At 35.3% G+C, this 14050-nt stretch overlaps 1 protein-coding gene across 1 annotated transcript in view; it reads left to right on the top strand.

Annotated features, from left to right (window-relative positions):
• Positions 1-14050, top strand: part of SYNE1 (spectrin repeat containing nuclear envelope protein 1) — a 428272-nt gene that overhangs the window by 90437 nt on the left and 323785 nt on the right. Inside the window, exons 4-7 of the mRNA XM_034991032.1 lie at positions 152-247; positions 2984-3067; positions 9459-9551; positions 10601-10779. Coding sequence (XP_034846923.1) covers positions 152-247; positions 2984-3067; positions 9459-9551; positions 10601-10779 — 452 coding nt within the window. The remainder of the gene's footprint in view (positions 1-151; positions 248-2983; positions 3068-9458; positions 9552-10600; positions 10780-14050) is intronic.

Below are 14050 nucleotides of genomic sequence, written 5' to 3'. Positions count from 1 at the left end.
CAATAATTGGTAATTGCCAATCATATCCAAAATAAAGAATTTAGGTATTTAGAAATTATTCGTACAGATTTCACCACAGTGAGTAGCAAAGGTATGGCAGAGAGAGAGAGAGAAGCATTTTTTTTGCACTTATTAATTTTTTATCTTCTAGCGGAAACCACCACTGGTGATAGATGATCTTTTTGAAGACATGAAAGACGGTGTTAAGCTGCTTGCTCTTCTGGAGGTCCTGTCTGGGCAGAAACTGGTAAGGACTTTTTCTGTGACCAGACTTGTCAAATTGTTCCCCTTTGGAATTTGGGGGTTGTGGAGTTGGGAGTGTAAAAGGTGCTGTCCCTATAAGACAAAGTTCTCTTTTTGTAGTTGGTAATACACTGGAAACACTGGCCTATCAGTCACTTCTGGGAGCAGAGAATACATTCCCTTTCTCTGTCCTCACACCTTTAGTGGATCTGAAACATTATATATAGTAGTAGCTACCTTGGAAGGCAGAGTGAAAAACTTCATCAGTAATCTGTCATGTTTAACTACTGCCTCTGTGTGGTGTCCAGGAAGATGACTTGCAGATTAACACACCTCAGTTTATAGTGTTTGCTTTCCATTTGGAAAGGATGGTTGGTCCGTAACCGTGCATTACTTATGTAGTTGTCTGTTGAAAATTAAGTTGGAAATCAGCGTGACATTCTTCATGCACTTGTGGACGTCCTCCATGCACTTGTGGACATCCTCCATCGTCAGTCATTTGTCACAGGGACAGCTTGTTTTTAGGTGCAGTGCAACCAGCAGAGTGAAAAAAAAACACATTGACAGTGAACTACAGAATGTATTTTTCTACATTACTCAGTAATAAAGTATAGACAGTCCCCAACTTACAGTGGTTCGACTTCATGACTTTTTGACTTCATGATGATGTGAAAGCAATATACATTTAGTAAAAACCATACTTGAAATTTTGAATTTGAATCTTTTCCTGGGCTAACGACACACAGGATGGTCCTCTCTTGTGAGGCTGGGCAGTGATAGCCACAGCTCCTAATGAGCCACGTGATCACGAGGGTAAAGAACTGATACACTTACAACCATTCTGTACCCACACAGACATTCCGTTTTTCACGTTAAGTACAGTATTGAATAAATTACATGAAATATTAAGCACTCCATTATAAGATAGGCTTTGTATGAGATGAGTTTGCCCAACTGTAGGCTAATGTAAGTGGTCTGAGCACATTTAAGGTGAGCTAGGTGAAGCTGTGACGTTCGGTAGGGTTGGGTGTATTAAATGCATTTTTGATTTGCAGTATTTCTGACTTAAAATGAGTTTATCAGGATATAACCCCAATGTAGGTTGAGGAAGATCTACATTTTGTTTTTCTGGGTTATGTTTTGTTATTTCAGAGGAGTAGAGAAGTAAGTAGTTTGCGAGGATAAACTACTTATAAATGCTGTTTGCCATAATTACAAAGAGGTACTCAGCAAATAATCTTCAAAATGTATAACATGTTAGACACAGAGTCCAAAATTGGGAGTACTCATTTTTTCTTTATTTACTGCTTCTTGACAAAAGCTACACAATCATTATTGCTTGGGTAATTTTTTTAAGTGTTTTTGCCTAAACATAAATTTCCAGTAATTTTGTGCAGAGTCCTCAAAATGGCTTTTGTAAAAGAGTTTGCTTGTTGGAAAATTACAAACTGATAATGATTTTGTATAGATCATTTATCTTAATAGGATTCATATTGTAGTGGATGCTCTCAGCACCCCTGTGCCATCTCAGCTCGCCTCCCTCTTCAGCGAGTGAGAGTTCAGAGAGTGTGGGACATTGCCCATAGACTGTAGCAGCATCTAGCCTCAAATCCTATTAACATGTCTCCAGGATTCCATCCTCATGGCTTTTATCAAAGCACAAGTTGCTCAAGGTAGCCCTGAAGTGTGGAAGGGTTAGTGGTCCCTAAGGACCCTCAACCAATGGAGATGGGAGTACATGAATAAATGCTCCAGTCTGCCATTTGTAGGAGGGACAATTCTGTGACATAATTTACACATATCTATAGAGTGTGTGGGTCCCCAGCAGGATTGAGGCCTAGTTGCTCACAGCAGAAACCCTCAATAATGCTTTTCCTTCTTCCCTGTCTCATTCTCCATGCATCTCCTCGCTCTTACTACCTGGAGTCACCTCCCCAATAAACTGCATGCACCCAAGACCTTGTCTCGGGTTCTGCTTTGGGGGAAATCAAACAAAACACGTATGAAAAGCTAATTTGGAATATACAGGTGTATGCATGAGCTAAATAAACTGGATTAGCATTCAGATGTGGGAGTCATTGACTTGAGCCTTGGTTTCCAGATATAATTGGCCATCTTTATATATCCTCCTGAATTAAGCTATTTAATAGAAGCTTAAAAGAACCTTTGTTATAATTCAGTTGGGTATTAAAGACGTATATCATTCTGTATCAGTATAATTTTACCAGTGTACTTGACTAACAGAGTACAGAAATCTTGATAGGCATTTAATTGCCAAGCTAGATGATTCTAGAAAAAGTAAATATTTTGACATAAGAGTCCTACTTCTGTTTAAGTGCCCACTCATTCAGCCATAGAATTATAAGACCTTGAAGCTAGAAGAAATTTCAAAATGAATCTCAGCATTCTTACTTAGTGGATAAGAAAACTGAGACATACAAAGACAATTTCCAATTTAACCTTTCTTATTTATTTATATTGAGCCCTTTGAGATTCTGAATTACATAAAATGAAATTACTCTGAAATTATAAATAAACCTTGGAAATGATTGTTTAAATTTTGTGCATGTCATTATGATCCAGGACCACATTAACATGAAAAGCATCATTTGAAGGAATGAGTATCTAGGCATTGTTCTTGAATATTCTTCAAGTATATTTTTAATCCATTTAAATTCATTTTATAATTACCTTTTTAATGTGTGCATTTTTGTTTATTCCTATTCCTTCCTGTTTATAGCCATGTGAACAAGGACGCCGTATGAAGCGAATCCATGCTGTAGCTAATATTGGCACAGCACTCAAGTTCCTTGAAGGAAGGAAGGTAAGAGAGAGACAAAACAAAACACCTTTTTTTTTTTTACATTTTTTTTATTATGCTATGTTAATAACAAAACACCTTTTTAAACAAGAAGGTGTGAGCATACTGATGTTTTTCAAGTTGACTGTGCAGTAAAAACACTGCATGTAAATTATACAGCGAGAGAGTCAATATTATTGTAAAATAATTCTAGATTTACAGGAAAGTGGCAAAAAAATGGCAGAGAGATTTCCTGTCTATACTTAGGGCACCTTCCTCTAATGTGAAGAACTTACATACATAGTACCTGTATATATATGTATACATATATATATATATATATATATGGCACAATTATTAAAGAAGGACTTCTAAATTGGTGTGATACAATGCATTAAAGCATAGACACTTGTCTCATTTCATCCATTTTTCCACTAATGTCTTACTTCTCCCCAGGATCCAATCCAGTAACACACCTTGCATTTAATTGTGGCTCCTTGGTCTCTTCCACTCTATGACCTTGTCTTCCTTGTCCTTCGTGACCTTGATAATAGCTGCTGGTCAGTTATTTTGCAGAATGTCTCTCAATTTGGGTTTGTTTGATGTTTCCTCAAGATTAGATTGAGGTTATACATTTGTGGCAAGAATTCCAAGGAAGTGATGTTGCATTCTTCTCAGGGAACCTGAGAAGATACAGGATTGATGAGTCTTATTGCTGGTGATGTTAACCTCAATCACTTGGCAAGGCTTTCTGCTCTGGTTTTCTTTTTTTTTTTTATGGTAAAGTTACTATTTTTTTCCTTTATAACTGAGAAATAACTTAGGGGAGATAGATAACTGAGATTATGCTAATACTCTACTTTTTGCAAATTTTGCTTACTGATTTTAGCATTGATTGCCTTCTTCAGTAATTATTTCTGTGATGTCTGCCTAATGGTAATTTTGTGTTTCAGTCCTTTCACATGATTAATTGAAAGTGTTCTGTAAGTAAAGGTTGTCCTTTCTCCCTCCCACCATTTATTTATTTATTCAATTATTTATTTTGGCATGAACTTATTTTATTCTATAATTATAATCCAATAATAATAATAATAATACTCAAATTGTTCCAGCTTTGGCCATTGAGAGTTCCTTTAGGCTGGCTCCTGTACTCTTTTAATATGGCCCCATCCTTTTTCAGGCATTTCCTCATTTTCCAGAACTACATATTTTCCCTGCCCCAGTTCTGGAATCAACCACTTCCCTAAGCAGGCTTTGGTCCTTTTATTAGTGAGCAATGTTTGGGTGCTGGGTGTGCTCATTGCTAATGAAGTTTCATTGCCCCTAGGCCCTCTTAACAGATCTAGAAGATATGAGTGTTTACTAACCCAGGTATATGCATATATGTTGTCTCTCTCCACCCCCTGCCTCCTTTCTCTCTCTGTGTGTGTGTGTGTGTGTGTAAACCATTAGTTTAAACTGATACTTCTGATTCCAGTCCAATACCACAAGGTTTGTTAATAGCCTCCCATGCTTGTTTCTATTTTCTCTGACAGTGAGAAACCTGGCTTTCATCTACAATGTATTCACCTATTTTTTTAATCTTAGTATAGACGTAAAATTGTTTAAGAATTGCTCACCAGAGCCCTGTGAGAAACAGATTTACTCACTGGAGAACAGTGTGTATGTATAAGTCTTTTGGTCTTTAGTATTACAGCATTCAGTTAAAAGACTATTTTCCAAATTTACTTAGGTTACTTTTATTCTTTTTCTCTCCCTTCAGTTTTATGATAGTCTTTTGTAATAGAGTTTGGTAATCAAGGTATATTCAGTTTTGAGTAATACCCCCTCACACACACATACATCCTAGTTGACTATGATTCTTATTCTTATTCTTATTATTTTTATTTTGGGGAATGAGACATTATTATGATTCCAAGAGTAAAAGTTATGCTTAGAGAAGGCACCCCCTCATTATCCTTACTATTCCATTCTCATCTTTCTTCCTTCCATTCCCTATCTCATCTTAGGGAACCAGCTTCTAATTTATTCTTACAACATTTCTTTTGCATAAATGAGCAGATGTATTTTCATACACCCTCTTTTTTTTTATATATGAAGGTAACATCCTATAATACATTTCTGCACTTTGCTTTTCTCATTTAACAATATATCATGGAAATCTTTCAGATCGGTTCATGGAGATCTTCCTCATTCATTTTTACAGCTGCATTCATTATGTGATGTGCCAGAGTTTATTCAATCACTTATGAATGAGGCATTTAGGTTGTTTCTAGTATTTATCAAACACAATGATGCAATTAATGGCTGTCCACTATACTTTCACACTATTAGAAGGGTATTTTTGGGGTAAATTTCTGAGATTATCTAAAAAGTAAGTGTATATGTGGTTTTGTTAGGTATTGCCATGTTTCCTTCCAAACCAGTTGCACCAACTGGTTTAGATTTAGCCTTTTCCCAACTTGTGGGAATTTAGGTGTCTGTGTTTGGCAGTACCAAAACCAGCCCTATAAATGGATCTCTAGATATTACTTGAAAATAGAATGATTCAACTATTTCCTTCAAAATCTATATCACTAAATTCATTTATTTACTACCCAAATGCATATTTGAATACTTTCCATATGACAGGAACTCTAGAAAACACAAAAATACTTGATTCTGTTCACTGAATAATTTATATTTTGATCAGTTGGTAGTACGATGAAACAATATAAAGTCCAGTCATTTGTGCAGACTCTGTGCCAAAGAGAGATTCTGGACATTAAGATGGTGTAGAAAAACAATATTAGCTTCTTACAGAATATTGGACATTGTTTCCAGATCACTAATATCACTCTTAATGGAGTGTTTCTCTTCTTCCAGCTTCCTCCGTGAGTTTTTCATAGAAAGCTAAAAAAGCCATGTTGAACAAGATATTTATATCTTTCCAAGTCATTGAGTCTCCCATTTTACCTATATAATTATAGTGTCCTAGTTTGTTCTGAGCTGTCCTTCATTGGCTAGAATATAAAAACAAAATTCCTCTTGTTAATGTCTTGGGAAAAATTTAAGGACTTAACCTATAAAGGCATTGTTTGCAAAGAGGACCAAAGAGTTTTCTTTGCACAGAAGACTTGTTTTACACAAGATCATTTTCACAGAACAAACCTAAGTAATAAAATTTGACTGTGGGGAGGAATGAGTTTGTTTTAAGGCTCTTTAGTGCCCACCTTACTATTTATTTTATTTTATTTTTATAATTTAAGAACTTATATCTCAAACATATTTTCAGGAATTTGTTTTGACCTTTGGACCTAATTTGCCCTCCATGTAGATTTTTTTCTTTAGATAATAGAAAATCAGTTTAGTCCTTGGATTCTAGCTTGATTTAAGGAATAATAAGGGCACTCCTCAAATTTTACTGGAGAAAACCCTACCATTGTGTTTGTTTTCCACTTGTTTACAGGGAAACTGAAAAAAGCATACATTAGTATTCTGATAGGAACCACGTAAATGTGATTCTAATGAGTAGATCTCTTCCATTTCCACCGTTTCTTTCTCCAGTGAGGTATCAGGTAGGTCATTCTAAACAGTAATGCAAGGAGCCAACCACTGACCACCTTTCCTAAAACTTCCCTTAGTGTAGACAAGCGACATAAATTTAGGTTCCTATAAAGTCAGATAGGTGATCTTAAAGATGAAGTGAGTTAGAGGCTAATTATGGAAACGGGAGAACTGAGCAAGTTTTGTGCCGTCTGGAAGATGGAAACGAACATTCAGTTCCAGTTATAGTTGCCTCAGTGAAATGCAAGCACAGGGATCCCAGATTTTCCAGTTAAATAAGAGAAGTCAGCAATCTGGATTTTTATTAAAATCTAATTATTTATTTAAGTTATTTATTAAATAATGCAGGTAGTTGGCTACCTGTATCACTGGTTAGAATGACTCACTCGACACTTCATTGTAGAAAGCAACTAGCATAAATTGGCAATGCATCCATTCGTTAGGTTTTCAATTTATCAAGAAAAGCTAGGAATCTGGAGTTTTAATTGAATTTTTTTCAAAATTTATTCCCAAATAATTGGAATATTTTTTGGAAATACCTGTGGGCCTTGTATTAGTTTGCTGTGGTCCGTATAGCCCTACCACAGACTGGATGGCTTAAATAACAGAAATTTCTTTTTTCACAGTTGTGGAGGCTGGAGGTTTAAGATCAAGGTACCAGCAGAGTTGGTTTCTTTGTCTCTTCCTGCTTGCAGGCAGACACTTACTCACTGTGTCCTCAGGTGGCCTTTCCTCTGTGTGGGTGTGGAGAGAGAGAAAGAGCTCTGGTGTCTCCTTCTCTTCTCATAAGGACCTCAGTCCTATTGGATTAGGGCCCACTCTTATTACCTCACTTAACTTTAATGACCTGCTTAAAAGCCCTGTCTCTAAATACGGTCACACTGGGGTTAGGGCCTCAACATGTGAATTTGGAGGAAACACAGATCAGTCCATATGGGCTTCTGGCTTGCAAAATCAAACTTCCCCAGATTACCTGGGCCACATACAATTGTCTGGTACAGGATTCTCAAACATTGGCATGCATCAGAATCAACAAAACCTAGAGATTTTGTTAAGGCAGATTCTTGAGCTGCACCCCCAAGGTCAGCAGGTCAAAGGTGAGGTCAATCAATGTGATCCCATTCTCCTTCTGGTTTCTGGGAATTCTTCATTCTCTTTGAATGTCTCTATTGTCCATCTCACACTCCTAGGCTATTAAGAATTTAATAGGATAAGTTCATAAGCCCAGTAAGAGTAGGCTCCATAAGCCCATTATGGAACACACAGTTTTTAAGAGAAAAAATAATTATGAAAAGCATTTTTTCTTCAGAAGTTGAGCAAAATATCTTTAGGTTCTATCATAAATTCAGTATGTTAACTTCATAGTGCATTTGGAGCTGGATTGAGGTAGAAAATTCAACTTATAATTTTTAAAAAGAATGATATATAAGGAAAGATAAATAATCTGCCCTTCATGGAATGCATTAATCTTCTGGTTATTAGCATGTATTATATATCTGTGCCCTATGGATACTAAAATGGATGTGGAGAAAATTCTGGAGAAGCTGTAAACCAGAGTAATCAAAATGATTATGGACATTGCAGTAGGTTCTGTCATAAAAGGTTAAAAAATGTGATCTTTTATTTTCCACAAACATGTATTATTTGTCTCATGCTGTGCTAGGTTTAAAAGAAATAGAAGCTTGTAATCTATGGAAGTTGTCAATATTTTTTTTCCTGTCTCTAAACCTGATGAATGAATTTCACCAGTGAGACAAAATCCCATAGGTATATCTCAAATTATTTACAGTGATTTTTGTGCTTTTACTCTACTAGTAAATTTAAACTAATTACTCCAGAGTAAAGTATTTGTGGGATGATTTTGCATCTGATAATTTTTTAAAAGTAAACCATTTACAAACTTCTGAACTTTATTATTAATAACACATCTTATTAAATCTTGTCTGAGAATTATTGAGCTATAAATCTAAGGAGTACTTTATTTTTTTTTTTCTAATTTGTTTAGGGATTATTGAAAGGATGGTGAGCAGTTGTTAATTGTTCTGAGAATGGCTGAGATAGACTTACCATACATCCGTTTTGCTGGGACTTAGGAAATAACATTTTTAATAGTTGGGAAGGCATTAAAATAAATAATTAGAGACAACTACAGACAAGTTAACATCTATCCTGAATGCTTAAAAGTCAGGAACTAAACCCTAATGGCCTCTTCTACTTTATTATTTCTTGGCTTTCCTTTGTCTTTACAATGTATTCCCCAAATCTTGCTCTAAATTTACTACCTACATTTTTATTCTCTTTGAACAAATAACTCTGATTTTTAAAAATTATTTATGTATGTATATCATCTTCTCCCTTTGTTTTTCATGTCAGTCCATGTACAGAGGATCACCGGTTAGTACAAATTTTAGAATTTTTAACTCCTGACTTTTATAGGTAAAAAGAGAACATAAGTTTCATGCTATTTGGTAACAAACTTAAGAGTGAGTGCATTTTCTTAAACTACTCATCACAGTTTCTTTTAAGCTCCATTCAACTTCTGAATGTAAAAAAAATAACCTTTTTTTTTTTCTGTGTGGTGTTTTGTTGGTAATTCCTTGCATGATGTCATATTTTTTCAACTTTAAACAATTTTTGGAAATTCATTCTATAGTTGTTTTTATTGGGTGCCCCTAATGAATGCTCCTGAAATTTCCACTGAAACCATGTGCTTGTTTGTTTTGATGGCTCACCCGACTTACTCTTGTGTATCACTACATAGGCATGACCAAATTGTCCAACTGATGTCTAATAAAGTGCTAATTATTGCATAATTCGGTGGTCTATAATCTTCTAGTACATCACTAGTACAGTTTTTCTTTTTAAACAGATTAAATTAGTCAACATTAACTCCACTGATATAGCTGATGGCCGACCTTCAATAGTTCTTGGATTGGTGTGGACCATTATTCTGTATTTCCAGGTATTGTACTATAGCTCCCTTTTCAGTTGATATAATGTCATGGATGGAGGTAGTGGTAGAAATTTTAATAGTACTCTCATTTGCCCTACCTTTGGGGTTGATTCTCAAGTGAGCAGAAATTTGATTTTCCCATGTGTATTGTTTTTTGTTAGCAGAAAAATTTCCCCTTCTTCCCTGCGAAGATGTTATGTATGGTACTCCTCCAAAGAACTGTGACAGAGGTGCTCCATCTGAAAAGTGAGCAGGGCACATCGGAGATGAGATATTGGTGTAGAAAGAGTTCAGGAAATTTTTTTTGTTCTCTGGAAGGGACCAGCTTTATGTTTCCATTAGACATTAAGGGGAGAAATGAACTTGCCATTCCATCTAGAATAATTGTTCTAGCCATTAGGTTTTTTTTTTTTATTTTTTGAAGATTTTATTTATTTACTTGAGAGAGAGAGGACAGGCAGGGATGAGGGGCAGAGGGAGAGGGAGAAGCAGACTCCCCACTGAGCGGGGAGCCAGACATGGGGCTTGATCCCAGGAACCCGAGATCATGACCTGAGCCCAAGGCAGACACTTAGGGTTTTTTTTAAGTCTTTATTTTTTAGAGCAGTTTTAAGTTCACAGCCAAACTGAACAAAAAGTACAGAGATTTCCCATATACCCTGTATCCACACACCATGTGTAGCTTCTCCCATAACCAACATCCTCCACTGAAGTGATACACTTCATGAACCTATATTGACCCATTATTATCAAAGTCTGTAGTTTACATTAGGGTTCCCTTTTGGTGTTGTACGCTCTATGAGTTTGGATAACCATTAGGTTTTATTTTATTCATTCATTCATGTGTTTAACAAGTGTTTATTACTGTGTACGAGGTAGTTTTAGATGCAGTGGGAAGTCGGAAGAAGAGTACAATGTCAATCATGCCTTAAGAACTTACCTTGTCAATGGTGTTAAGGGTGTGAATTTAAATCACTTTTAGTTGGGAAAGTAAAACATCCAAGGAAAGAAGAACAAGATAATTCTTATGTTTTTGCCACCTGTTAACTCATGAACAGATTGAGGAGTTGACCAGCAACCTGCCACAGCTGCAGTCTTTGTCAGGCAGCACATCCTCTGTGGACAGCATGGTTAGCGCTGAGACCGCCAGCCCCCCAAGTAAACGGAAAGTGGCCACCAAGCTCCAAGGAAATGCTAAGAAGGCTTTATTAAAGTGGGTTCAGTACACAGTAGCCAAGTAAGTACCAAGAATCTGTTTAAATCTGAAGCCCTTGAATAATTTGAGTTACCAATTTATTACTGAGTGCACCTGCCAATATTGCGAAATTTGAAGAGACATTTGAATGAAGGGCTTTGCTTCAGGCTGTTCCATTCTTTCCTTGAATTAAAATATAAAAAGAAATCATCACTAATACTCTAGGAAAATGCTGTAATCAACCTAATTCCTTCATTAATCATGTGATTGGGGCCCAATTAATTTATTTTTAACACACTCTTTGATTGGTAATCTGAGGAGTAATTCTGTTTAGGTCATTGTTTGGACTTCCTGCTTTTATTAAATAATCTTTACACAAATAAATTAGAGGTTTAAATGTGATTATCTCTTTATAAAACTGTTGAGTTCTGTTTAATAATAACGTGAGCTAAGGTCCACATTCTGAAATAATTATATTTGTTTTTGTTTCCCAAAACTTTCTAACAATTTTATTTTAAAGTTCTTTTTCCTTGGGTCTCCTCTTTTATCTGGAATGTAGGTTCCTTTGTCAACTTCAGTTTTATAGATTGTGGATTTGCTTCTGGGCATAATAAATTTACATGTGTGTACATTCATGTGATAATGCTAGATAGAAAATTACTACTCTCAATGAGTATCTTTTCATAGCAATTTCAATAGCACTTTCAGCAATTTCAAAAAATTGAGCATACCAGTGTTTTGTGGTCAGATGTGGTCAGTGGTAAGATCTCTTCATGACGAAGTTGTGCTTTTGTATGATTTCCTAAATGACATGTCAAATTAACTCACTTTCTGTTTTGTTTTTGCATGCCTAAATCTAATCTGAATCTTATTCCCTACTTCTGGAAAATAGTTTTAAACAAGTACTTATCATTATAAAATATTGAGGCACTAAATGTAGGGAGTTCTATTTTTTTTTTTAGTTCTATTTTTAAAGTGTTTGAAGAGCAAAAATAAAGACAGAAAAATTAAACATAGAGAAGATGTAATTAGTGTTACTATTTTACATCATTTTGTTTAACTTTTAAAGTGTGTTGGTGGTTTTCTAATTTAGGGTATATTTTTATGATTCAACTTGTAGTCAAAAATATTTCTGAAAGCAAAGCTTTGTGGCTTTTTAGAATCTGTAGTAGAAGTAAAATGGTAAAAGCCTGACCACATTGCGGGTATACTGTTTGCATTCCATCGATAGTGGCAATTACTAATCTCTTTTGCAGCTTAATTGGGCAGGGAGAAGAAATGTGCTAGTAGGAAGAGACAGGTGACCACATGCTAGGACATTTGTCATGATACTATTTAATAAAACTTCATGATAATATCAATGTGGTACTCTCCCATTGCTCTACAAAGCATTAAATTAACCAAAAATAAATTGGTTTCCACTTAATATTACAGTAGCTTAAAGTAAACTCAAATTTAATGCTATTAGAGTTTTTCTGCATTGGTTTTGTTTTATATATGGTGTGTTAGCTTTCAAAGATGTGCAAGGGTCTAATGATAACTAAAAGTCATTCCTGCAACTTATATATGTGTAACATCAGTGGAAGTTGTATTTTCCTTATCTGTATAAATGTCCAGGTTTATGGATCCAAGGCTTTTCCACCCATCAACATATCAGTGAGATCCATTTACTTTAGAGCTGCATCAAGTATAGAGATTTGGGGAGATGACTGTTCTCTAACATAAAAATTCTGTGATGAACACACGATTCCATTATACCTACCAAATTGTTGATAATTTTTCTAAAACCTGCTTTTTTAAAAATACTATCCCACTATGTATTTTTTAAGAAACTTTTTACTTCCCACCCCCACCACTCCAGCAACCCTCAGTTTGTTTCCTGAGATTAGGAATTCTTCATATCAGTGAGATCATATGACACATGACTTTCTCTCATTGACTTATTTCGCTCAGCATAATACCCTCCAGTTCCATCCACGTCATTGCAAATGTGGGAGGGATGGGGTGGCTGGGTGATAGACATTGGGGAGGGTATGTGCTATGGTGAGCGCTATGAATTGTGCAAGACTGTGGAATCTCAGATCTGTACCTCTGAAACAAATAATGCAATATATGTTAAGAAAAAAAAAAGAAGAAGAAGATAGCAGGAGGGGAAGAATGAAGGGGGGGAATCGGAGGGGGAGACGAATCATGAGAGACGATGGACTCTGAAAAACAAACTGAGGGTTCTAGAGGGGAGGGGGTGGGAGGATGGGCTAGCCTGGTGATGGGTATTAAAGAGGGCACGTTCTGCATGGAGCACTGGGTGTTATGCACAAACAATGAATAATGGAACACTACATCAGAAACTAATGATGTAATGTATGGTGATTAACATAACATAATTAAAAAAAGAAACTTTTTACTTTTTATGGATAAAAGACTTCAGAATCTGTACCCATTTCAGTATATGACATGTTTTTAAAATAATAATCTGTGAGACTCTGTGGTCTGAATGTTTATCAGTCTCACAAGACTGACCATGACAAGAAAGGACAAAACATCCAGTAAACACCAGACATATTATCAGAATATATTCACTGTTTTCATATAAAATTTCAAAATATGTGAGAAGTAAATAAAAACTCAGTAATGCAACATAATTAAGCCTTCTCTATTTTTTTTACCAACTTTATCTCCTATCACTATATACTCTCAGACATGAAAGAATTAAATTGTAGCATATCTGATATTTGCATACTTCATTTTGAGATGTCTAGGAAGAACAATTGTACTTTAAGACAAAAATTAATAAGATAACAAAACAAATGAAAATTTGTGTACCCAGGTCTATTCAAAATGACTTGAAGTAAATATGTATTAGAGGTCAGAAATGCCTATAAACTGGATATACTTCATCACTTCTTTAAGTGATGTGTCCAAGTTTCTTTAAGTTTGTATCACTTCTTTAAGTGACATATCTAAGTTTTCCTAGATTTTGTATCCGAGATTCTTAAATGAGAGGTTTGGACTAAACTAAAACTTTTTGGGAATATCAGTTACTGCTTTGATGTAATATGAAACATTATAGGTGTGCATGTGTGTGTATATGTGTGTCTGTGTGTGTGTTCAACAAATACAGAAAAAGAAAATGTACTAAAACTTGAAAAATTATTCCAACGTAGTAATATTTAGGGAAATATTTTCTATATTATTGCAAAATATCTGAAACAATAAACAAGTTGAGGAAAATCAGAAAATATCTAATACACGATGAATATTTGCTAGCTAATTGTTTATTTGCACCCACCTTATTGTGTTAAAAAATAATTTG

The sequence above is a fragment of the Mirounga leonina genome, unplaced genomic scaffold (genome assembly GCF_011800145.1).
Source record: "Mirounga leonina isolate KUSES-001 unplaced genomic scaffold, KU_Mleo_1.0 Mir_53, whole genome shotgun sequence".
Taxonomy (NCBI): Eukaryota; Metazoa; Chordata; class Mammalia; order Carnivora; family Phocidae; genus Mirounga; species Mirounga leonina.
Note: the sequence above shows the minus strand (reverse complement) of the source record. Positions and strands in the feature narration are given on the sequence as shown.